The 25,198-nt window shown below is 52.4% G+C and overlaps 2 protein-coding genes across 3 annotated transcripts in view; one reads left to right on the plus strand and one right to left on the minus strand.

Annotated features, from left to right (window-relative positions):
- Positions 1–290: 290 nt before the first annotated feature.
- CHAF1A (chromatin assembly factor 1 subunit A) lies at positions 291–15,563 on the minus strand. Its single transcript, XM_035567744.1, has 15 exons — positions 15,395–15,563; positions 15,035–15,085; positions 14,015–14,832; positions 11,408–11,464; positions 9,083–9,324; positions 8,430–8,490; positions 7,804–7,872; positions 7,200–7,423; positions 6,557–6,725; positions 6,274–6,354; positions 6,097–6,186; positions 5,628–5,889; positions 4,543–5,030; positions 2,130–2,223; positions 291–780 (listed from the first exon to the last, which is right to left on the minus strand). The coding sequence occupies exons 1-15, from the start codon at positions 15,399–15,401 to the stop codon at positions 683–685; spliced, it is 2,811 nt and encodes a 936-aa protein (XP_035423637.1). The 5' UTR covers positions 15,402–15,563; the 3' UTR covers positions 291–682.
- Positions 15,564–16,440: 877 nt separating this feature from the next.
- The window catches only part of SH3GL1 (SH3 domain containing GRB2 like 1, endophilin A2), a 30,755-nt gene continuing 21,997 nt past the window's right edge, over positions 16,441–25,198 (plus strand). Inside the window, exon 1 of one of the 2 annotated variants that reach the window (XM_035567753.2) lies at positions 16,441–16,631. In XM_035567753.2, coding sequence (XP_035423646.1) covers positions 16,587–16,631 — 45 coding nt within the window. In that variant the 5' untranslated portion in view covers positions 16,441–16,586. The remainder of the gene's footprint in view (positions 16,632–25,198) is intronic. The other variant, XM_035567754.2, reaches the window with a different exon arrangement.

The following is a 25,198-nucleotide window of genomic DNA, read 5'->3' on the forward strand; positions in this document are numbered from 1 at the left end:
TCATGAAAAATTAAAAAACCACAGGAAGGTCGTTACATTCATTAGCAAGTCTGCTGCTAGTTCATTCCTTTATGCTTAAATCTCAAGTTCTTCTGTGGGGTAGAAGCCAGCTTTTATATACACATACAACTTCTGTTGCGGTGATGGGTACAGGAGACCAATAATCTGTCACTAAGCCTGGTATTACATGCCAGGTTGTCACAAAATAGGAGAAACAGCTTGCAGGTTTTTTCTCTTCCGAACGTAAAGCCTGCTCCTGTTCTCTGTAGCAAGTAAGACCACAAGCAGGATAACAGCATAAATTCAAATATAATTGTACATCATTTATACCCAAGGGCATGCTATACAACATTATGAACAGAGAAATTCCCCAGAGGCATCACAATAAGCTTAGTTTAAAACCCCTCCACTAGTTTTAGAGATAACTTAGATACCTTCCATTACAAAGAAGTATCAAAATTTCAATAATGCTTTATTAAGGACAGATTAATATGCAATATCTTTAAGCTAAAAACTAAAGCTAAAAATTTAAGCTTCCATCTGGTCTGAAGCAGAACAAAGTGCTGTCTTCTCTTTACAAGAAATATGGAATACTTTCAAGTATCTTGTTCAGATACACAAGGTTTAAAATTTTCCTAAGTAATTCTACATACATACAGAGAAGTTAGTAGGCGTTTAAGTCTCAAACTGTATTAGGTGGGCTGACCGTGCTGGCGTCCTGAGGAGCGGCAGTTGTGCCACTGGATGCTGAAGCTGTTTCAGTGACTGCCAACGTAGAATCTGCAGAGTAGAAAATGTTTTGTTTTTTAAACAAAATCCTCATTAAACCAGTGGAATTTGACTACTGCCACACACACACGCTTGCAGTTTCAGCACTGGGTGACACCAATGCAGAATAAGATTACTTCGAACCTAAAAAGGATCTCCTCCATCTTTTTAGCGCTTTAGAGCCAGGCAGAGCTGCTACCAAACAGCACCAGAGCCCTCAGAACAAGAAGCTGCAGGCCTGCGGGAAGACTTTCACCCCACTGCAGTCATGGAATAAGCAAAAGCAGCTTAAGATTAAACACGAAGCTTCTTGCCAAGCAGCTGTATTGTCTGTTAGGGAAGGGAGAGGACAGATCCAACACCAGCTCAGACAGAAAGGAGACCCAAGGTGTGTCTAGAATGGGTCAAACACTCGAGAACTTAATACTCTGGGAATATGCACGGGTCCTTATCTATCAATTAGAGGAGCTGCCCAACAAAAAAACCCACCACTTTGCTTAATTCAGGTTGGGCGAGTAGCATTGTGAACGAGCTATTGTGGAGCTGTAAGGAGGAGCTTGGAGGTTTTAAAAGTGATTTAGAGGAGCTGCATGTGGTTTGTGTTAAGCCATTGATCTGTACCATCAAGTACACATCTCTAAAGCCTCGCTGAGATGAAAGGAGCCGCTCCATTTCCTCATCCCACTGTTTCTGAATCCGCAGCCTGAAAGGATACACTATAGCAGGAGAGCTTTTGAAAACCCTTTTCCAAGAGATAACTGGGACACAAATATAAACAACTGCTTAGATTCTACCACAACGCTGTACAGTGGTAATCAGCGCTCATGTGTCAAACATCTGAGAGCTTGGTTATTATCTGATGTTATTTCCTTCAGAACAGACACTTCAGCATGCACTTAAGACTTCAAGAAGGCAGCAAAGCTACACTCCAAACCGTGTCAGTCCTGGAAGAGCGCTGAACTGAGCGTGCAAGCCCCAGAGACCAGCCCTTCTCAGCAGCAGTGACCACTATTAAGTGGATCTGCTTCTACTGACCCCAACATTCACTTTTCTATCAGAAACAAACAGTAACACTGGCAGGTGATTGCTATTCACAAGCACTTTGCTTAGTCATTTGGAGGGAGAAAGGAAAAAGGGCGAGAGCGGATCAGAGAAAAAGGGTGAAAATCAAAGAAACATCTAGAATAAATCATAAAAAGCACAAAAATATCCTGAACAAAACACCTCTAGGAAAGAGCACAAAGCTTGGAGAAACTGTGGCAGAAAACCAGCACCAGGTTTAGCTACAGTCCCTGCTCCACTGTGCTCTCCCTTCTGGGAGTGATCGCCTGCCAAGGGACTGCTATCGATGATTCTCCCACCTTTTCCTGGCTGTACATCCACAATTACGCAGTCGTCGTCATCCTCATCTTCCTCAGTGTCCGCCTGAAATCCATCCATGTCCATAGCTTCAGCCTAAAAGAAAAAAAACAAAGGTATCAGGTGTGTGACAGCGAGCTGACAGCGCTAGCACGAGGTCCAGCGCAGCCAACGCCGGGTAGGGCTGCAGCGGTCACTCCTCACAACCGGCTGAGCAGGCAGGCGTCACTGTACGAACAACAACAAAAAAAGGAGTAAGAAAAGCAACCCCTGGCTTCAGCAGACATTGCCTTGTGGTAAAGGGCTTAGTTTGCGATGGCACGTACAGCAGGAAGCACGCCAAGCTTCTGCTCCAAGATGTTCCCCTGGTACACAAAACAATGAGCAGCCCACACATCTGAAAGCCGGTTCAAACCTCAATTAAAATCCGACTCGGTTTTGTCCTTCTCTTTTTTTCTCCCCCCCACATCTTGATTTCTTTTGATGCTTTTTTTTGCTTCTGGAGATGGAAAGGGACTTTTGCCTGTCAAATATACGCTTGTTCTCTCCCCTGACTTTTCATCTTTGTCAGTCAGCTTTTATTCAGGGAGGGACGACAGTTCTTCCCTGGGTGACCCGATCTTGGGAGCAGCTCAAACCACTCATTTTGAATCAGAAAAAAAAAAAAAAGAACGCAAGGAGAAATGCAAACTGAAGTTGCCCAGCATTGAACAGCTCCAAGTTTTTTTTTTGTTCCTTCCTTTTCTCTTTTCCTTCAATTGGAACCGTGGAATGAAAGTCTCTGAGGTAGACTTTGGTCCCTATCCACACAATTTTATAGAATCTCAGAAAGGTCTGGGTTAGAGGGGACCTTAAAGCCCATCTAATTCCAGACCAGAAACTGTAAGTTCACAGCTGTCACTGAAGTCACACTTCTCAGATTAAGCATTCCCCTCCTACACACGTGTAGGTATTGCCCACTCGAACGAGTTTTTCTTTCTCTGCAGCTTATGTAAGAGCACCTTTACCCACAAAAGCCCTGGAGCGAGCTTCGCAGCAGAGTTCTACAAGCCACGGATAAGAACAATCGGCGGGTCGAGGCTGTCAGGTTCTCCAGTTTCTCCACCAGCTCGGCAGGCAGAATGGGAGCTCAGTACCTGAGCAGTGCTGATTTAGGCACGGGGCACGAAAGGCTTCCAGGAGCCTGCCCACCTTTTCTCTGAGCCGCGCTGCACCACACCTCACAAGGGCAACCGAGGTGCTTCCGAGAGCTTTGAAGAATTCAGGCCGATGGTGCAACTCCGCTAAAAAACTTTGTTTCGCTATTTCTGCTCAAGCAATTTGTTCTGAGCAGAATCTCCAGTGGGTGCCAAGCAGACTTTTTTTTTTTTAAATCTCTGCCTTTATTTAGTGCGCATGAAAAAACCCAAGCAGATGGAGTTCGGGGGCTGAACAGTTTCTCACAAATCTCTGATCCCTATCAATGCTTGTACTTGATTGCGGAGCTTCTTCAGTAGAAGAGCCAAAGAAATTAAGAATAAAGTGGGAAAGAAAAGCATGAAAAGCCTCGTGTGAGGCTTTTCTCACCCTTGTCCACAGGGGATTATGAATAAATCCACTGAAGAGTGCAAACCAGTCCTGCCTGTAGGTTTGGAGGCTACCAGTCGCTAATACCAGGCTTCAGGATCTAAAGCCTCGGTCTTAAGCGCATGACAGAGAATCGCACAGCTAAAGCAGCGATCACATACTTTTCAATCATCCTTTTGGATAATTAAGCTCTTAATGCTGTGTGTTCACCTCTGCTTTTCAGCGTAACCACAGCAGGAAGGCCAAAACAAAGCTCAGAGCTGCAAGAGCAACTACTCCAAATCCATCTCATTTGGTTCCTGTGATTTATTTCGGTTTTTTTTAAACCAGCTCTTGAAATCCAGCTTTATACACGATGGCGTAAGCCTGAGACTTTACAGACTGTTAAGGGTTGAGCTGCAGCACCTAGGAATCACGTTTAATCGGCACACACGCAACCGATGCAAGTCACCAGCCCCGGCTACACATCTGGCAGCCATACACACACAGAAAAACCTGCACACAAATTACAGCCAGCTGTAAAACCACGGCCAAGCAGACACTCCGACTATTCACGGCTTGGAAGCAATCGCTGCCAAACAGCAGAAAGTAGAACAGCAGGAGAGCAACGTTTCAAATGAAACGGGCCAAGCTACAGGGCAAGAAAAGAAAGCCATCTCTTTAGAGGTGCCCAATTCCACTCTTTCCCCACAAACTGGGTCTTTTTGTCTGAAGCATGGTTTCTAGAGCTCAGCATCTTGATTCTGATGGCAGCTCTAGGCCAATCTAGGAGGCATGCCAGACCGCTCGCCTGCTGAGGATGCACAGCTACCGTTCTTTATCGGGGAGAGTGTTGCCAAAGCAGCTCACCTGTTCAGCACCCCGGGGCCTTTTCATGAATTTCGTGATGCACATGCTTCCAGTGGGCTTCCTCTTCACCGGCACAGGCGCGGTCTGCACAAGCGCCGTGCCCGGCACGCTGCCACTGTCCTCCTTTCCCGAAGAAGGGACTTGGGTGACGTAGTTCCACTGACAAGGGACAGGGAGGTGCTCCTGATCAAAACTCTTCAGCACCTCCGAGTGGACGTACCAGCACATCCTGTATTCGGGTCTCTTCTCATACACAGAGTTCTCGGAAATGATTCGCTTTAGCCTGGCTTTGGAAGGGACACCGCTGTCCTCGCCAACAGGCGTCTGCGGCCGGGACGCGTGGGGACTCACGGGGCTGGTGTCTCCGCAGTCGGCAGCCGCGGTCACGTCGCTGAACAGTCCTTGCCGGCAGCACTCCTGGAACTCCTGGATGATCACTTTGCTCCCGTTCACGTTCCCGTGGAGCAACGGCAGCAGCTGGCCGAGGACTGCAAAGAAAAGGTTGCACAAAGGTTGTGGGGAAGACTCAAAGGTGGAAAAAAAGCCAGGCTGACATAACCCGTCTGTGCACATGCTCCAGGAAAGAAGACAAATAGGTTGAGATTTTAGGTATGGGATCGTAACAGGAGCTGAACCTGATACAGACACATCAACCTCAATAAGAGTTGACCCAGAAGTGAAAGTCCCAACCCCTCTTGTAGCTTTTCATAAATTATTCGCATCCTCACGTTAACTACACACAGGACTGAAATGTCTCTCACAAACCAAATCCTCTCTCCCTGAAGAATCCACGGGTAAGTGGGCTCAAGCACTTCCAGTAAGTGATCCTAAATCCAAGCCTACCAAAGTCTTGTTGGCTTTGTTTGCTTGATTATCTGAAGGAAGAGTTTTTGGAGGAGTGACTAAGGCCCTATGGGGTGCCATGACAGAAAACTCATTTTCAAGAGATCTCACAGAGATTACTTGAATTTCAAACGTGTCATAAGCAGGTCATCCTGACATTGTAACTTGAAACAAAAATCCACCATCTCAAAAGCAGAGCACAGCAGTGCATAAATGCAACTACTCAGCCCTTTATGTCTTACTTTGTTGATCTTTTGCTCTTTTTTTGCTACATTTTTGTATCTGCTGGTCTTCCTCTGCAAGGGGTAAATCCAGGATGCATGCTGTGAACTGCTGGAGAACCTTCAGGTCTGCGTTTGTGCTGCTGTCGTTCTCCGCGCTTTCCCAGACGCAGCCAATTTTCACAGGCTGCAGAACATGAAACCTCTTCCCCTTGGCCATCAGTTCATCCCACTCCTTTGCTTTCAGCTTTTGACGGACCTTCTGATTCTCTGGATCACACTCCTAAAGCCGCAGGCGAGAAAGAACTTGATACAAGCATCCCAGAAAAAAAAAGTTCTTTAAAACCCAATATCTTTAGTGTGTTCCCCGAGTTACACAAGTCTGCTCATGCAGACCAGAGATGAGTTACGTCCCTGCCTACACGTCAATATTTAATGTGTTTTACACTGGAGGCATAGATGGAAGTCCAGTGACAACCAGTTCACTTACTTCTGTCACTCCTTCATCTTCAGATAGGTACCCATGGGGTACAAAAAACCCATCGTCGTCATCTTCATCCTCTCCCTCCTCTTCATCGTCCTAAAAATAAACTTTGCTTTTTAGAAGTCACACCGACAAGCGCGATTGTTCCCCAAAAGCTCTTTTTCCATCACACAGAAACCCTACCCCTTCGCTATGGGAAAGGCTTTCTCCAGGTTCCTCCTCTTCCCACTCTTCATCGCTATCTACTTCGTAGTCCAGTAGTTTCTAGAATGAAACACACCAATATTCCACTTCTGTCAGTCTGAGAGTACGATGCTAGAGGCCGGTGTTCCAAAACTCAATAGCAAGAGGGAACATGCAAGTGGATCAGAAATCCCAGAGAACAGGTGGACGTGAACACCATATATTCACTTCAAGAGCATAAAGGAAGAAAAGAATCTGACTACGTTGCCTGTAAGATACTTACGCAGTCCTTTGACCAAGGATTCCTGGGACGGATCGTAGTGGTTCTCTTGTTCCAAGTGCCCCAGTATGCAGGACGGTGATTCTCACAAAACTGCAGAAGTTTCATTCTACCAAACTTCCCCCTTTCAGGAACAGCATCTGTTTTGCAGTTAGCCACTACCACCACATCGCTGTTAAAGCAAAAGGACCATCTTCAGTACTTACAGAATGCTCCCCTGACGCTCAGGAAAATAGCTTTTAGAAAGTTTCAGCTCAGCCAGGACACCAACCCAGGGCTTGAGCTCATTAGAACAGGCACTGACAACTGGCTTGCAAGAACAGGAGTTCCAGACAAGCTCCCACCCTCCTTAACCACAACACTACGTGCAACAGCAGCTCTGCCTTGGCTATCTGTTTATTTTTTAAAGCTATGCAAGATGAACACCACTAAGGCAAGTAGTGTCCAGTGCCAAAATGGAGCTGCCTGAAACATTATATAGAATGAAGGAAATCCGCATTATAACACACTCTCCCCAGGAAAATAAATCTCAGACAAAACAAGTACCAAAAGAAAAACTGCATCTCTAATATTGGTATAAAACTACTTTGAAAGCAATCTCCTGTTCATTATACAAAAGCAAAGAAAAGCCCCAAGCCAGACTGACCTGTTTACTATGTCAGTACTGTTACTGACAAAAGTAGGTCCAGTTTTACGAGATTTACGACACTTTAGGTCTCTCAAGAAAGAAACTTCGCTATTCTGTGCGCGCAGGAGCTGATCCAGCTGTTCTAAGAGGTCTGAATCAAGGGTAATACGACAGAGGGGAGCTAAGACCATGTTCTCCTTAATTTCGAAAGGAGCAAACTTTCCACAAGAGCCAGCAAGAATCTGAAAGAGTAAGTGAGGATTGTTAGGGTCTGAACACCTGAGAAACTGTAGTACCAACAGATAAAACATACACAAGTCTAAAATACCAGTTTACTGATGTTTGAATGACAACTTGGGTTAAGCCCCTCCAACAGATCTTAAGTAAATTTAAGTCTTCACAGCCAACGTAGCAGAAGACAAAGTTGAGATTTTTACTAAAGCAACAACAAATTTCTTTTGCCATCTCTGCTCTGGTCACAGACTTTTTTTAAACCCTCTATGTTTTTAAGATTAGGAAGCAAGAAATGCTAATGCTTTGTTGACCAAAGAAGCTCTAAGAGACAGATCTGAGGAAAATCAGTGTACGTGTAAGATGGCCAACAAAAATACAAATACCTCACCTTTGGGGCTTGCGGAGTCTTTGGTTTCTGGAAGAATCTTGTAATCTCTGCTTTCTGTGCATTAATACGCTAAAGTCAGAACAAAAATGCAAACTATGAACAACGGCAGGACAAGGCCTTATCATTTAAAGTGATCTCAGGCATGACCCAGTGTCAAATCTAATGAGGTGTAAAACAAAGGTCAGTTATTTACCGGCTCCCGTAACTCAATAAAAGAGTAATCGCTTTCTGTAACACACCTACGTGGATTCCAGTGCCATTACTAAGACAAGGGGTGGAGTGCATTTACAGGCATTGGAAAACAAATAAAAACAACAAAAAAACAGATGCAGGAAGAACTGAACAGATAAATCAGGAACACCAACATCTACAAACAAAACAGGCAAGAAACCTGCACGATGCAAGTGGTGGAGCAGCACCACCAGGTCCAAACGGACACGCTCGTTCCCAAGCGGCAGGACAGTGTGAGGGGCACCAACGCAGGGTGCGCTGCTTGGAGAACTTCTGAGAGGGCAAAGCAGTAACTGCGGAAGTCATTGTGAGCAGCCCAGCAGCACTCAGCAGGATGCCAGGGAGCCCATTAACAGCATTTCACCGGAACAGAAGAGCTGAGAGAAAGCATTTACCTTTTCTTCTTCTTTTAACCGTTTCTCCTCTTCTTTCTTTCTCTTCTCTTCAAGTTTTGCCCTTAAATATAAAATTCATTTCAGTTGTCACTAACCACAAAGCATTTACTTGAGCTGAGGCGGAGGTGAGAAGCCCTGTACCTTGACCATATCACACCAAACAAGACAATAATCTGTTAATTCAGCCAAGAGCCATACTTGGTTAAACGTGTAAGACTCTTTTCATTCCTTCTAGAGCAAACATTGACCTGTTTTAGCCACGAAGTAGCTAGGCTGCTTGAAACCTTCCTCAATAGCAAGAGAAGGCATTTATTTACTATGTTATCGAGTTACAAATGACTTCCTCAACAGACAGGCCACCGGTGCCAGCAAAATGCAGCCAGGAGCAAGCCTGGTCATGAAGGGAAAACTCAGAGGAGCGTGACAGCTCCTTTCAGCCATTTCAGATCAGAAGCCCAGGTCAGTCTGCAAGCAAAAAGCGGTGTAGTAGAGCTGAGCCTACATTCTGGCAGTCTTTCATCACTTAAAATAAATTCCGTGACAAAGAGGCATTGCTGTTTGACTGGCATAGCCCCTGAAAGTTAGGGTGCGCATGCAGAGGTGCTCACAGTTACACATTATTCCCCACGGCCTGTAGAAGCCACACCACTTACTCTAAAGCTTCCTGCCTCTCCTTGCGTTTCTCTTCCTTCGCTCTCAACTTCTCAGCTTTTTCCTTTTCTTCTTTTTCTTTCTTTTCTCTCCTTTCTTTCTCTTTCAACTCTTTCTCTTCCTCTTTTTTCTTCTTTGCCTCTTCCTTGGCTCGCTCTTTCGCAGCTTTTGCCTCTTCCTTCAGCCTTCCCTTTTCCTCCCTTTCCGCTTGTAGCTTCTGCAGCTTGTCGGCACGCTCCTGGTCCTAGTTCAGAAAGAAGCCATTAAGCAGGTGTCTTTTCATGCACAGTAGCTGCTGGCAGACAAACATGAGTAAAAATAAGGATGCAATTTTTTCAGCTGAGATGCTACAGCGGATTCTTGCACCCAGTGCTTGACCTGCAACAGTTTTGAGCTCGTATAGGACATGTTATTAACCGCAGCTACGTGCTGCTTCAGCTAGCTCAGCCCTCTTGTACTGATCTCGTACTCTCTGAAGGCATTAACTTCTTCCCCTAAAAACAGACATTCTCACTTCCTAAGCATCAAAGGACGCTTTGTACTCGCTCTGTATTTGAGTCATCTTCATTATCAACGTAGTATTGGGGAAAGTTGCACAGGAGAGAATTTTTATTACTTTAAAAACACAGCAGATTGTTTCCAAAGAGTATTTTGGAAACACACACCCCGTGAGCTAAGCTGTCGTGCTTTTCCACCTGTGTATGCCTGCCATTATATAAATCCAAAGAGTGAATTTATAAATTTGAAGAGTGAATTCTATCTGATTGTGTTATCAGCCCACAAGGATTTTCTGACTGCTTTTCATGATCTCGGCAGTAATGCAAGTCTCCAAACACTGGATTGTGCAGCTGCTTTATTAGGCTTGAAACTAACCAAAAATGCCACTTGTGTCAGTTCCTTTCCGAGAAGCGGGCAGTGTGAGGGGCTGGGAGCTTTTTTAAGGGGTACTGTGGGAACAACGGGGGAAGATTACACGGCAAGCGTTTCCATTCACAGTATTTCATCCCCTCATTATGGCTCTACCGACACATAAATGAGAACGTGGCACGCTTACTCAAAATGACAAAATAGAGGAAAATAACTCCCCTGTACCGTAGGCCTTGGTAATTCCACCAGGAAACTAGGACGTGGCTGTGCTCAGACACACAAGCGTCCTTATGGTGTATTTCTAATTTCTTTTTGTTTCACATCTTAGCTTTCTTGGCAGCACCAAGAGGACTGAACGGCATCGCAATGTGCCGCTGACACGACGCTGGCAGTCATTTGAAAGAAGCATCATTGTCAGAACTGAGTCACGGCAGGCAGTGAAAACCCACCAGGTAGCTTTGGGAAGCGCTGCAGAGCTAGCAGCGGGGCTGGCAGGTGGGTTTGGTTTTCAGCACAATAAAGCTTCCACTCTCAACGCTCTCACATGCTATTTATATAAATATACCTTACGTAAATAAGGGAAGAACGCCGCAGATTGGAGTTCTATATGGGGCAGTGCGAAAAGCAAGCATCCTAGCACACTCAGCCACTTATAACTCACAGAAAAAAACCGCAACAGACCAACTTTATAAAGCGGTTCCTAAGAAACATCAGAAGAAGTCAGAAGCCCAGGCCTTGCTAGCTGCAGTGAAAACAACAGGCAGCTTCTCAGCCTGCAAAGCCCACTCCTACAGAGCTGCCTGCTCAAGAGCTCCATGTGACGCAGCAGCTTCCTTTAGATTTAGCATTTCACGACTGGAAGCGGAATGGACAGCAGAATTATTACAGCACCTTGTCGTTGTGGAAGACTTTTCTGCCTAGCAAACCCAGACTGTAGCTTCAGCGCTTCCAGCAGCTTCCAACAGTTTCCTCAGCAAGCCCTAAGAGCAGCAGCCCGTTCGCCTCACGTACTAACGAGGAGCAGACACGGTTTTGTGGCTCAAAGGCAGAGAGGTGAGAACGGCGAGGCAGGAACCAGCCCTAACCGAAGGCTCCTGAGGGTCTCACCTGTGTCTGTCCGCCTCGCGGGCTGCACCTACTCTCTCTGGAAGGGTTTGAAAAAAAAATCTCAAAAAGCACTTTGACAAGCAGGTAGCAACATTTACAGTTCCTTAATATCTTCCTGAAGTGCCCAGGAATGCAGTGCAGGCCACCCACACGTCATTATGTATGCATTAAGGAGCTTTGGAACACGCTGAGCACTTTAACTGCATGCATTAAGGTTCTTCCATATTCATCAGTCAGGAAAGGCAGGAAAAGAGATGTTTTAAGTGGACCAAAATGAAACGCAAAGGGCTTTGCTTACGATTCAATGCAAAAGCACAGCAGGTTAGTTTTCTATGTCAGTGAAAATGCCTTACTCTTTGCAATCTCAGCTTCTCCTTCTCCGCAGAGCTTTTGTGGAATTTCTGAGGTACCTGAAAACACAAAATGCAAGTTTTAGAGATCCACGTCACTTCCTCTTCACAAGACACAGAGTCCTAAAAAACCAGCAAGCTTCATCTGAATTACCCTAACATTACTCTTTCAGATCAGTATACGCAGCAACTTCAGAATTCCTTCGGTATAGGATGTAAGAATACAGTTCAGGCATATCTAATCTCACTGATTTACATTTAGGCCTGAACACGTCTAACTGTTTCAGTTCACGTTAAGTCCTCGTATCACCAAATTTTGCATAAACAAATCCCTCTGGTTTCTCAGCCCTGAAGTATCCCTTGCAGTGTAACACCACGTGCATGAAAACAAACAGAAGCTACAGCTGCTACAAATCACAGGAGCGTGACAGAGGGCATAACATTTAATTATAGCAAAGTCACTTCCTTTGAGTAAAGTTTAGGGTTTTTTTCTGATCCTACCACTTACGACTGCCAGGATATTTGGCTAGAATTTCCTGAATACGAGGACTTTTCATGTTTTATCTTCTCGTAAATCATAGCCCTCTGACTCCTCCACTAGTATCAGCATATCAGCCCTACAGTTCCCAACGGGTCACACTTGCCATTTCTCCTCAAGCCATTATTTACAGGGGGAAAAAGGAAAAAAAAAAAAAAGGCTGAAAGGTACCTGGTGTCTGAATAGCAAACTGTGCTGTTCATTGACACGTTAGGTCTTTGACCAGTCTATATTTCAGCAGATTCTGGCTTGGTTTCTCATATCCACCCCTTCCTTTTCTCCTGCCGTTCTCAGCAGAAGGTAGAATGTTTATCCCTGGGATTAAGAAACTAAAACAGACCAAAAGCTTTATTTTCTATACTCGGACACCGAGGTTGACATGGTGCAAAGCTGTGTCAGGAGATCCTGTCCTTATCTGATGGAAGCTCCTAGTTAAAAGAACTCTTACTTTCGGGTATCAAAGCTGTTTCCACCTTGAAAAACAAACAGACGAGGACAGACGACTACAGATCGATGCACACACTTCCCATTTCGGCAAACAGAACGTGAGCTGTCTCAAATCGTACTTCACACCACGAGAAACCAATAACTCGGCTGCACTGCCAGGTTACACCAGGAGTCAAGTACTTTTTTTTGTTGTTGTTGTTGTTCTGCTATACTGGAAATATTCCACGTCTACCTGAGTGTGTGCGCGCACTTTAAAGAAGTCAGACTGCAAATTTTAACAGCCCCAAAACCAGATAACGCTTCTTGAGAAAATCCACACCACAGAAGAAAGACCGATCACGTTGATACCTCCAAGTCCCAACTAACTCGTTGATATCTCCTCCAGGCCAGCGAGCTTTCCCCTCGCCTCTGGTACAGTCTCTCCTCAAACCCCCAGGGGCTAGCTGATAAAAATCCTTCTTAAAAGGCTTCAGACAGCAGAAGGCAGTTCTCGTGGGGTGACACGAGCAGCAAGGCGACACCTCTGCAGCTCAGAATCCCTTCCTCGTTTTTCCTCTAATGACGTGGTTGAGAAAAACAAACAGGACTGCCAGCCACCCCCGGCCTAACCTCAGGTGAGGCCTGGCTGCTCTGGGAGTGCCCTGTTCCTGAGTTTGACCACTGGGCCCCCACCGGAGAAATCCCCACTTCGCACCCCGCTGAGCTGCTCCCAAGAAGCCTGTGCGCTTCCTAACTGCTCAAGCCACGGCTGTTTCAGCCATCCCTGCAGATATCCCTGCCTTTAAAATCTTCCTCTTCGGTTCAGCACCAAGTCACGACGCTTTGGGGGTCTCTTGCTAAGAGGACAGGCCCTAAACGGAAACAAAACCCGCTCGCAGCCACCTGGCTCGTGCAGAGCCCTCGCCTCAGAGGCGTTCCTGCTCACGTCCCAGCCTTCCCTGGCCGACAGCACCGCAGGAGCGCTGCCTCCGCTACGCACGGCGACTTCTCGCAGCACACCCTGTGCTCGCGGGTGCACACTCACCAAGATGGCTGACAGCACGGGCTTTGCACACTTAACCCCAAGGCAGCCTCACTCGGCTTGTCCTCAGACAGATAAACGCAGCTCCGTCAACGCGTCACGGTTCCACCTAAAACGTTTTCTATCCCCCAGTCTGAAAAGTTCAGAGCTCAAGAAGTATTTGCACTGACTGGTGCTGAAGTCTACCTCGGGTTAGCGTTCTCTCACAGTATTACAGCAGCTCAGAGAGGACAGGATGGAGGCTGTGAAACCTCACCTATTGGTCACAGGTATCTTTGAACACTGCTCACATCCCATTTACCAAAACATTAAGCATGCACTTCACGGCCACTTTATAAGAAATGAAACAGTAATGGAGTTTAAAGTTGCCTTCCTGCTGTGCAAATGTAGCGGCTCTACGCCAAGATCTAAATCTTAGAGCTACACAATTTAAAGGAGTCAAAATGGCAGTAACTCAGTTACATTATTAACTAAACAGACACCACCTGCCATACGCTTCTCACGATCTTTCTATCTTATTCGTCCTTCTCAGGGCAATCACAGGAAACCATACGACCTAGCTACAGCGTCACCATTTTTAAAGAGCCCAAGAAAAGAGACCAACCTTCCTAACAGGCGTTGAGAAAGCTAAAGGACTAGTATTTCTCTTGGGTTCTGCAGCAGGCTGTGCCTCGGGGGAGCTCACAGAGGGAGAGCTTAACGAGGAATTAGTAAGTACAGAGTCTCCTTCATAGGATGATTCCGCAGTCTCGTTCTCCGATGTGACACTTCCGTCCAGAGAAGTGACCGGGGGAGATCTGGCGGTCATAATATCCTCCAGGAGCACTACGGGCATCTTCCCCTCAAATATGATATCCTTCAGTTTGCCCTGATTCACCTTCGCGTCTTCCAAGTCGTTGCATTTCGTTAACCCAGAACAAGACTGGATGCCATCTACCAACTCTTCCTCTTTACTTGCTACAGCTTCATGCTGCGCATCAGTCCCCACTGAGTCGTCCGTTGGGCTATTCTGGGTGGAATTCGGGCAACTCAGTTCGTTCGTTTCTTTTCCTAGCGTGCCATTAGTTACAGCTACGGATGACGACGCTTTGGAATCAACAGAGTCGGCACCATCGCTTAGTCTATGGCTAGAGTCATTTGCAGGGTCAATAGCGACTACCATTTCATCTGTGCTATCCTTTGTGTTTTTCTGGATAAAGTGATCTAACGGACCCTTTCCGTTAACAAGCTGGGGAACAAAATTCACGTCTGAGTTCAGCTGGCAGTCGTTCTCCACGTTGTCCACGGAGGCACGCGACGCATCCGCAGAGGGATCCGTACTCGGACCGAAACCGCTTTGCGAGCTCTTCACTTTTTTGACCTCGGGACCCGCGTCGTACTTCTCCTTCGGCACGGGATTCAGGCGTTTGAACGGCAGGCGGGCTGAAACAAAGACCATTCGCCTCTTTAACCACGGCGTACAGTCACTGGGACAGGGAGAGGGGGCGAGAAAAGGGAAGGAAGACCCGAGACGCCCGACGGGGCGCTAAGCACGGAGCTGGGAGCCGGCCGGGCCCGGTTCGGCGCCGCGGGGACTGACAGGCCGCCCGCCTCGTGGCCGGCGCTGCGCTTCCCGGAGCCTCACCTTGCACCAGCTTCCGCGGGGGGCCGACGGCTTTGTCTCTGCACTCCATGGCTGCGGGGGGAGAGAAGCACAGCGCGGTGAGGGGCTGCGAACACCCGGCCCCGGTTCTGGCCCCGCCGCCCCCCCCGCCACAACCGGGGCAGCGGCGAGCCCAAGGCCCGGAGCCTGCCCCCCCCCCCCCCAGCCCCCTCAGGCCTTCAGGAACCGACGCTCCCCGGGGAGCAGCGGCCTGGCCGCAACCGGGGCCCGCTGGGCCGGGCCCGAGCCCACTCCCGGGGCCTCCTTTGTTACCTCACGGAGGCCTCGGGAAGGCCCCGGTGGCCCTCGGGAAGGCCCCGGTGGCCCCGGGCCCGCCCCTACCTGCCATGGCGGGGCGTCGCGGCCCTTCCCGGCGGCGGCCGAGGCCGAGCCGAGCGGCCCCGAGCGGCCCCGAGCGGCCCCGGCCCGTCCGGTCCTGCCCCGGCGGCTCCCGCTCGTATTTGGCGGGAGCCGGGGCGACCCCGCGCCTGAGCGCGCTGATAGGCGGAGCGCGCCCACGTGACCCGCCCTTCCGCCCGCTCCGCCCCTCCGCGAGCATTCCGCCTCATTGGCCACGGCGGGCGGAGCAGCTGATTGGCCGCCGCGCTTGTCGCTCCGAGCGTGTGGAGGCGCTGATTGGGTGGCGGGGGGGGGGAGAGGGCGGGCGGGGTGGCCGCAGGGAGGCCGCAGCACGCGTTCCGCGGGGGTGGGCGGGGCCGCGCAGCGCGCCGGGCCGCCGCGGGGCCGGGACCAATGCGCGAAATGGCGGCGGGCCGGGCGGCGCTGCCGCGGGGGCTGCTGGGAGTTGTAGTCCCGGAGGCCACGCGAAGGCCTACCGCCCGGGGCGCCGCGCCTACGACCTCCCAGCGGCTGCGGGGCGGCCCCGAGCCCCCCCCCGGGCCCCGTCCGTGAGGCTGCGGCTTGGGCCGGGCCGGGCCTGGCCGCCCCCGGACCCCACGGGCTGGCCGCGGCGGCTCCTCGTTGCCACAGCGCTGCTCCTTTAGGGCCTGACCCCGTTTATTTTGTTGTTAATTTTTGAGCGTTTTTATCCGTTTTTATCCCCGAGGGCGTTTTTTCGCTTCGCGGCCGCACCGGGGGCGGTTACGGGGGCAAAATGGGGGGGGACACCGGGACCCGGGGAGCCCGGTGAGGGCACAGCCCCCCGGCTCCGTGCCGCCGGCGCCTTGAGGCACCCGCTAAACCGCTGCTGCTTCGCGACAGCGCGATACGAGCCTCCCTCCGCCGCGACACGCGCCCAGTCTATCGCGACATAGAGCGGGGAAGGGGGGGGGGGCGGCGCTCTACCCGCCGGAGGCCGCTTCTCGGTGGTGCTGGAGGACCTCCGCCGGGCCACCGGGTGGCGCCGCGGGATCACCGGAGGGGGGGGGGGGGGAACGGGGCGGGCGCTTCCTGGCGGCGGAAGCGGCGGCGGAGGCCGGGGGGTGGGCGCTGGGCGCTGGGTGCTGGGCGCTGAGCCGAACGGGTCCCGCCGCCCAGCTCCGGTGTCCCGTAGGCGGCCGGTGGAGGCGGCAGCATGTCGGTGGCGGGGCTCAAGAAGCAGTTCTACAAGGCCAGCCAGGTGAGGCACCGGGACCGCCCCACGCCGGTCCCGCTCCGTGCGATGCCTTTCCCCCCCCGGGGTGCCCCGGTGCCTGCCGGTGGCCCCCTACCGGGCCGCTGCTCCGTGGCAGAGCCGCCGGCCCCCCCCCCCCCCCCCCCCCGGTTCCCCCATCCCGTAACCCCTCGCCAACGCCCCGGGTTCGGCTTCGGCCCCCCCCCCGTTACACCTCGGTACCCCGGCGTGCGGCACCCCCCGGTTCTCCTCCAGGTGTCCCCCGCCGGTACCGGGACCCAGCCCCGGGATGGGGTCCGGTGCCCGCCGCCCGCCCTTCCTGGGGGGCTCCCGGAGCACTGCGGGGCTCGGTGCTGCCCGGTCCCCGCCGCCGTGGCACGGCCCGGCCCGGGGGCTCCCGGCTGTCCCGGGGCACGGCAGGGCTCGGTGGTGCCTGGTCCCTGCCACCGTGGCACGGCCCGGCCCGGTGCCGCAGCATCCCCGTCGCGGCCACCTCGTCGCCGTCAGATGTCCCCGAGCCCCGCACGACGCTGGAAGGGGACGAGGACTGGAGCTGGAGCCACCAGGCTGCGGTCAGCACAGGGATCCAGCCAGGCACGGGCTCCGTGTCCTTGATCCAGCCCACGGCGGTGGCAGGGACGTGAGCGGGGACCCATCCAGGCACAGGCTCCCTGTCCTCCATCCAGCCCCGGGTGGTGGCAGGGAGGTTCTGAGCGTCCTCACCAGGGCAGGACCTGTCCCCAGCACAGCTGTGACCCGCGCACGAAAACCACCAGAGGACCTCAAGGTTCTCTCAATGTTCTCAAAATATGGAGAACTTCAACCGCTGCAATGCTCGGGGTCTTCGAGCGGAGCGTGAGGTTAGGAGGGAGAGGATTAAAAGGGTCGGGCTGGGCAGGGAGGGCGGCGGCGCAGGATGCGGCCGGGAAGGTGAAGAGGCAGCAGGGTGCAGCTGCGGCGCAACCCCGGGAAGTTCCCAAGCCCTTGATGGAAGCTGCAGCTGGACCAGGAAAGGATTTTGTGGTCTGCGAGGCGGGAGCCTGGCTCTCCCCAGCCCGCGTGCTCTGTGCAGGAAACGGCCTGGCTGTTTTGGGAAAAAGCTCAGCTGGGCAATTCCTGGTCCAGCGAAACCGTTTCGTTTTTCCCGTAAGGAGAGGTCAGAGCGGTGGCTCACCAACGCCTCGTCCCCGACACTGCAGCAGGGACAGCAATTCCCCATCCCTCCCTGAGCACCCGGCCGTCCTCGTGTCTGTTAACGCCATGGAAATCAGCACTTGGGATTTATTTTTTTATTTTTTTTTAATTTATTTTTGGAACAAATCACGAATCGGTAACGCTTTCGTAGAAGCGCTGTTCTGGGTCCCCCGGACGCTGCTTTTGTGGCCCTGTTTTAGATTTAAGGCAGACGAATTTGTCACAGGTCTAGCAATAAGCTGCGTTTTCCAGGCTCAAAGTTGAAACCCTTCTCAGCTCGGTCCGAGTGTGCTCGCTACGTGTGTTGGCTCCTTCCTTGGCCGTGTTTATGAGAAAGCATTTTGCTTAAACAGCAAAGCAAAATAATAGATTCCGTAAGTCGTTCCCCACCCCCTTCCGCACAACAGGAAAACAAATCCCTGCATCGCTTTTTTTTTTTAATGACTTCCACGGGGGGAAGGTTGTGCTGAAAATAAATGGGAGGAGGACTTCGCTAGCGTGGATGCGCTGCGTTGTGGCAGGGCAGGTAGAGGTGAAGGCTCAGCTCTGAGCGTGTTTCTGAGGCCTAGAAACATCTCCCTGAAACATCTGATGAAACCTTTCTGGAGGGATTACTGTAACCTGAATTCCTGTGTGGTCTTTGGTGGGCGGTTTTGTTACGGTTCTCCTTTTTTTACGAAAAGGAGCCATTCTGGTTGCTCGTGGAAAAGCGAAACCCCGCGCAGCTCGCTGGGGAGCAGTAGCCCAGCTCGCAGGCTTGGTGGCCCGCTTGCCTGCTGTGCACGTGCCGGGCTTGAGTGCTTCACCTGCGTTCGAGGGGAGCATTAAAACAGGAGATGCCTTCAGTTCTGTCTTTGCTGCGGGGTTTTGGGAAGTGATTTAATCTGAACAAACCGGTGTAGTTTAGTAATAGAAATATTCATAGCACGGCTGCTGAAGCAAAGTGCTCTGCAGGATCCAGAGAAGCGTGGCCTCATGTCGAAGGCTAGACCCTGCTACCTCCTTTGCCGTGTCCCGAGGACTGGGATGCAGGAGGGCAGCTCAGCTTTTGAGCTTCTGCGGCCGGGAGCTGGGAGTGACCGGGTCCAGCTCTGCCATTTTTCGGTGTTCCGCTCCTCTCCTTTCCCTTTTCACCCTTCTTCCCTTTCCCTCCGCTGGTCCCACTCTTCAGCTGCTCCTTGGCTGAAGGCGAAGGAGGATTAGCTATTTTTTGGCTCCCTTGAAGGTATTAGATGCTGCCGAAGCCAAACATGTGGAAGATCTTTCCCAAAACGCCGCGTTTCGTTCCACGGCTGTTGTTAATTGAAGGAGAGCATGGCCAGCACCGAAGCGTTCCCGGCCCTTCCGCGCCCCCCCAGGATGGCCGGAGCTGGGGCTGGGGTTTCCCCGCGCCCCCCGAGGTGCTGGGACAGGGCAAAGACGCACAGAAATAAAGCTGACCTGTCGAAGACGTTCTCCCAAGAGAGGAACGAGGAAAGCAGCATCGCTGAGCTCCAGCACTGGGAGCTGGGTGGGAGGTCACGGTCGCTGCTGGCACCTCCCGGCCCTGCTCTGCCTCTGGCCGCTCAGGAATGTGCAGAGCTGGCTTCCTTTGCACCCTTTTATTTTTCTACACACCGATTGAAGTCCCCAAGTGGAAAATGTAGAGCCTGCAAAACTTTCCGTTAACCACAGTAACCTGATACGCTCCGTGCATGGGCAGGCTGCGTGAAACAGGGCAGAGAAACGTGCCTGCGCCGCTCCTCGGTGCCTCCAGCGCTCACGGGGGTAGGTGAGGGTTTGTCGCTGCTTACACGACGGACAGCCACAGGATATCTGCTGCCCCTTCGAGGGACGAGCCCTAGGGCGGAGGCAGTTGTGCGGTGACACGGTACTGCTGGACACCTCCCTCTGCCGGGGTTGGACACGGCGAGCCGAGGCCAGAGCCGTGCCGGGAGGGGTGAGCATTGCTTATCCGTGGCACACAACCCCATGATATCACCGCGGCTCGTGCTGACGCAGGCTGACGCGGGGCTGAGAGCACAGGCTGCTCTGCCCTGCTGGCTCCAGGAGGGCTTTCCTCCCACTGCATCGTCCCGAACAGGGTCACAGAATCACAGATTTTAGGGGTTGGCAGGGCCCTCCAGAGCTCACCGGCTCCAACCCCCCTGCCAAAGCAGTTCCCCAGAGCAGGCTGCCCAGGGAGGCGTCCAGACGGGCCTTGAATATCTCCAGAGAAGGAGACCCCACAGCCTCCCTGGGCAGCCTGTCCCAGCGCTCCGCCACCCTCACCGGGAAGAAGTTTTGTCTCACATTTAAGCAGAACCTCCTGCGTTCCAGCTGGCGCCCACCGCCCCTTGTCCTGTCACTGGGTGTCACCGAGAAGAGCCTGGCTCCGTCCTCCTGACGCTCACCCCTTACATATTTACAAACATCAATAAGGTCACCCCTCGGTCTCCTCCAAGCTAAACAGCCCCAGCTCCCTCTCGAGCAGTTCCCCGTCCTGGAACCGAACGGATCAACGTGCTCTGCACAGCCCGAGCCTAAACCTTGCTCGTCATGCCCGGGGCAGCACGCGGTGTGAGATAACATCCTCTTCCCTTCTTGGGCTCGGAGGGGTGAGGACGGGGAGTCCCGGCCCGAGACAAAGAGCACAACCTCCTCCTCCTCCCCCCTGTGCAAAGACAAAAGCTGTTTTCCGAGAGGGGAGCGCTAATTACAGCTAACAAGCCCTTGACATACGCGCTTTTTCCTGAGTTTGATGACTGCTCTCAAGGCTTCCGAAGATATTTTTGGACACGAGCAGCAAGTGCTCGCTTTCTGCCGGGTCGGAGAGCTGGGGTGTGCTTCGTAACCCACGGGGGGCGTGCTCCCCAGCCCAGTCCGAAGAGCTGCCGGAGCCGGGGTGCCCCAATTTAATGGCACCCACTTAAACCACTCGTGCAGGGGGACCTGGCCCCGGCTGTGCTGCACGGGACAGTTTGGTGACCGGGGGGAAACCTGCTCTCTGTGCTGCATCGGGCTTTCGTTTATTTCTGTTTGGTGGAGTTCCTTCTGTAGCGGCTTCATGCTGTGGTTCCAGATGTTCTTCCTCCCTCCCCCTTCCCCAGATTATACCTTTTAACGGTCACCTTTTATTTATTTTTTTTAAAGCTAAGTCATTCCTTCTGGTTTCTCGTTCTCCGAGACTTTCCCTCGCAGCACGGGCCGCCTTTCCGCTCGTTCCCCTGCCGTGTCCGCCGCTGGGCGCTGGGTTTCTCCGGGCGTCACAAACGTGCCGCGCAGCATGGGAGCTCCTGCTGGAAGGGAAACGGGCTGATCAGCGTGCAGGATAACCTCTTACATTGAAAACAAAACGCGCTGAGGCCCATTTCCTCGACCGGAGCTTGTCTGTCGGTGCCCTGTCTTTTCGCAGATGGTTTGGGTCGTGCCAGCCCTCCAGCCTGAGGTTGTCCCTGCTCTGCTGGAGGCTCGTACGGACGTTTCAGCTCAAGCCAACCACTGCCAGGGCTTCAGCTGCTGATGACAGAGCCTGGATTTAAGCCACAGGCTCGAGCGGTGGTGGGATGGTGGCGATCCCATCACTGATGTGCTGCAGGGTGGCCAGGCAGAGAGGCCTGGTGCTGCTGCAGCCTCACGGATGGAAAATGTGAGCTGAAGCACAGCCTCGGTGTCCAGAAAGTGGGCACAGAGCCCCCGAGACAAAACCAGTCCTTGCAGGGGCATGCAAACACCGTGCTGACTCTTCTTGAACCCTCCAGCAAGCAGTGAGGCTGAGGGCGGACCCAAAATGTTCTGTGTGGTGGCTTTTCTGCTTTCCCGTGTGCCTTGGATGGGGGCAGCAGGGCTGCGGCTGCACGTGGGCAGGATCTTCGGGGTCAGGGCTGCACCCAGAGGGCACCCAGATCTGCCAGCTAAGCAGCATCAAGGCACTGTTCGGGGCTCACATGTTCTTTTTTGGAGCCATTCTGGTGAATTTTCCTTTTTTCTCACGCCCGTGCTATGCCACATATGAGCAGAGTCCCTCAGAGGCAGGATCTGAGGAGCAAGAAGAGACCTTGGGAGCAGGTCGCCCCTCGGCTCCCCTGCTCCGATGGAGGTGGTCAAGCAGCACACAGACACCAGAGCTTTGCCTCGAGGCTCCTCTGGGTCAGTCCAGCTTGGGGCTGAAGGAAATCCTGCCAACCGCTGCCTCCAGTTCTCACCTGCTTTTGATAGCACGTACACCAGCTCCTCTTGGCTTCCCCTGTGTTACCTCCTTCTGTTGAACCTGGAAGAAGAAATCCTCCGGTGTTCACCGCCAGCTCTCCGCTCAGGGCTGCGAGAAGCGGGGAGTGCTGCCGGGTTTCGCTGCAGTGACAGCGGTGGGCTGAGCCCAGGGCGCACAGATCGGTGGCACCGCTGGGATCCGAGCACCTCACCTGGAAATGCAAACTGGGACCGGCGACTTGGGGGATTTTGCCAATTCCTGCCAGGCTGACCTTCCTCCCACAGCACCCAGCGCTTGCTCTGTTAATATTAACCCGGGCTGGACTCCCCCACAGCCTCCTGGGTTTGTCTTTCCTTATTAATCTGCTCCCAAGGCACAGGGCTGAGGAAAGCCGCATTTGTCCGAGCGCAGCATGAGACCCCGTGTGCTCGGGGTGCCAGCCAGGTCCTGAGTCCTGTTCTGCCATCCTCCACGCCGGAGCCCTCGTCGTTTCGTGGAGCTTCGTTGGTGCCTGTGTCTGCAGGGAGAAAATGTGGAGGTGGTTCCACGTGCTCTTAGCAAACCTCCGAGCAAAGCTTCCAGCGAATGCTCCTCCCGTCCTCGCTGGTAATAACTGCGTGCTTGTCTGAGTGCCTGCTGTCACGTCCAGCTAAAATGACCGTGCGCAGGGTGTTTTCATATTAATCCTCTCTCCTTTCATGCCTGGTTTGTCATCGCTGAGATACCCGGCACGGCGACATGGTTCTGCTGGTTAATCGTTGTCAGAGCGGAGCTGAGCAGCCCCTTGAAGGGAGCAGCTTTCAGCTTTTGTGGCGTTGTTCATGTCTGGAGTCACAGGCCGGGGCTGGTGCATGTCTCTGCAGCAGTTACTTTAACTTGGCTTTTTTTTTTTTCCCTTTTAAGATCACTTTCACAACCATTAGGCTCTCGTAGTACCGAGAACTCCCAATTTTTGAAGTGAAAGACAGAAAACAGAGGAGGAAAACCCTAGCTCCCCGTCCCTGCTCGCTTTGCTTCCCTCCGCGCTTCGAATGTCAAACAGAGCGAGCGTCATCCCGTGTTTACAGCTGGGGAAATCTGGGGCACGGGGAGTGTACGTGACTCAGGGCTGCGGAGAAATCGTGCGGCATCGGGAGCTCCGTGTCATCGCCTCGCTCAGCGTGGCAATCCTGCCTCTTGTGGCTTTCTGCCCAAAATCATCCGTTCTGCTTTAACAGGTTAGATTCTGGGTGAAGTGCTGGAAACATACGAAGCAGGACAGTGCCGAGGGGGGTGGTTTCTGGATGGAGTGGAAGGAAATCCTTCCTCCCACTTCTCCCTGCCAATACTTTCCTCCTGGGAAAGAGCAAAATGGGGATGAGCTCAGGCAGGCTGGCTCGTAAGAGCTGATTCATTTCTTCAGCACATCTTTTGCTCCTTCTCTCCGCCATCCCTACGTACGCCAGCGCCTCTTGCCAGGACTCCCAGCCCCATCCAGCCCCCGGCGGAGGGACGGCGAACCTGGGGGGACGAGGAGGATGAGGAACCGCTGCGCCCGTGGAAAAATCGAGGCAAAGCCACGGGGCCTCGGCAGCCTCCACGCACCCCGGGGGAGGCTGCAGCCTCCTTTGCAGCAGTTGGCGCTGGGTGAAGGGAAGAGGTTGGGTCTGTGCCCCCCCGGTGCCCTCAGCAGGTGTCAGGGCTTGCGAGCAGGTCTGGTGTGACCTTCGCAGAGCTCAGGCTTCATGGAAACTTATCTTTTTGTCCAGCTGGGGTATGTGGTGGGGTCTTACCGGGAACCCAAAGGCTCGTCTGATAAAGATCTCCTAGAAATAGGAATGAAGTTGTGTGTGGTGTTAGGAGTGGGATGCGAGGAGGTTATCGCACGCCCTGTGCCTGCTGCCGCCTGCCTCCGTGCTGCCCCTTCCAGGGAAGGCTGCTGCCTTGCGCCCCTTTCAAGCAAGATGCCAAACTACCAGAAAGCTCAGAAATAAAATAAATCCATAGCTCAGAAGGTCTTGGGTTTGTAACGCCAGCCAGACTCCTTCACGTGGAAGCCTGGCGATGCGTCTGGACACTGAGGCTGTCTCGTAAGAGTCCCGCAGTACAGAGGGCTGTGCTGTCAGCCATTCCGTCTGCTTGCTGGTTAATCCGTGGGCCCTCCTGTGCCGTGTCCCCAGCACCGAGCTGGGAAACAGGAGCCACGTCCGTGCGGAGCTGGGGCAGGAGGGGAAGGATCCGGCCCCTTCGGCCTCATCGGGCTGCGAGTGCCGCACGGCGTTGTTCAGCTCCTCTCTTAGGGGCGTCAGCGTGGCGCAAGTTCCAGCCCTCTCTTGGCCTCTCCCTGTGATTATAAAAGCGATTGTTATTATTATTTTTTTTTTAAAGAAAGGTTTCCTCTTCCCCTTGACCCCCCATCCCTTCAAAGTACAAACCCGTTGCCTTCAGGCCCAGGTTCCTGTTGACGGGAAGCAGCCGTGCTCCTTTATCACCGAGCTGTAGGGGTTGGAAGGGACCTCAGGAGATCATCGGGTCCAAGTCCCTGCCAAAGCAGCTTCCCTAGAGCACTGCCAGCAGCAGCAAGCGGCCTCCAGGACCCCCTCCAGCAGCTGCACAGCCTCAGTGTCAGGCCCGCAGGTAGGGCTGGGGGGCTGCAGACCCTCAGGAGCACCCTTCCTCCCCTCCTCGTAGTGATACCTGGTCTGTAGAGCATCGTGATACCTCGTTGGTAGAGCTCATCTCTTCTTCTGAAGCCGCCAGGAGTTTTAGAGTCCTCCTCTCGCTCCTTCTCTGGGTAGTAATGAAGTTTGTGGTGTCATTGCTAATTAGCTTGCACTTCTGCTTGAAAAATTAAGCACATCTCCATAATGCAGTTGTGTCTTTTGGACAGAAGATAAAATTTACATGATTAAAGGGCTCTTCCTAACTGAGAAAATGCTTCATAATTCATCCTAGAACTTAAAACCAGGCTGTGCGTTCTTGTTGGCCTGGACTTTACTCAGATACAATAATTTATTAACCACTTTCTTGACCAAATTTGTTTTGGCTTTACAGGACCGGCTATATTTAAGCTTATTCTTGCCACCTCTCTGACAAAAAAAAAGGCAGAAAAATGGTGAATAATTCTCTACCCACACAGCAAATCCACTGAGTAAGAAGGTGCTATTCCTGCCAACAGCCCCCCCGATCTCCGCCGTGTAGCTCAGCGACG

This window comes from Cygnus atratus, chromosome 26 (assembly GCF_013377495.2).
Source record: "Cygnus atratus isolate AKBS03 ecotype Queensland, Australia chromosome 26, CAtr_DNAZoo_HiC_assembly, whole genome shotgun sequence".
Taxonomy (NCBI): Eukaryota; Metazoa; Chordata; class Aves; order Anseriformes; family Anatidae; genus Cygnus; species Cygnus atratus.

Coding starts and splice junctions, on each gene's coding strand:
- CHAF1A (XM_035567744.1), bottom strand. Junction 6,355..6,556: donor ATCCTTGGTCAAAGGACTGC/GTAAGTATCTTA, acceptor GTTTCATTCTAG/AAACTACTGGACTACGAAGT. Junction 5,031..5,627: donor AAGAGCAAAAGATCAACAAA/GTAAGACATAAA, acceptor TTTTCTTTGCAG/TCCTCGGCCAGCTGCTGCCG.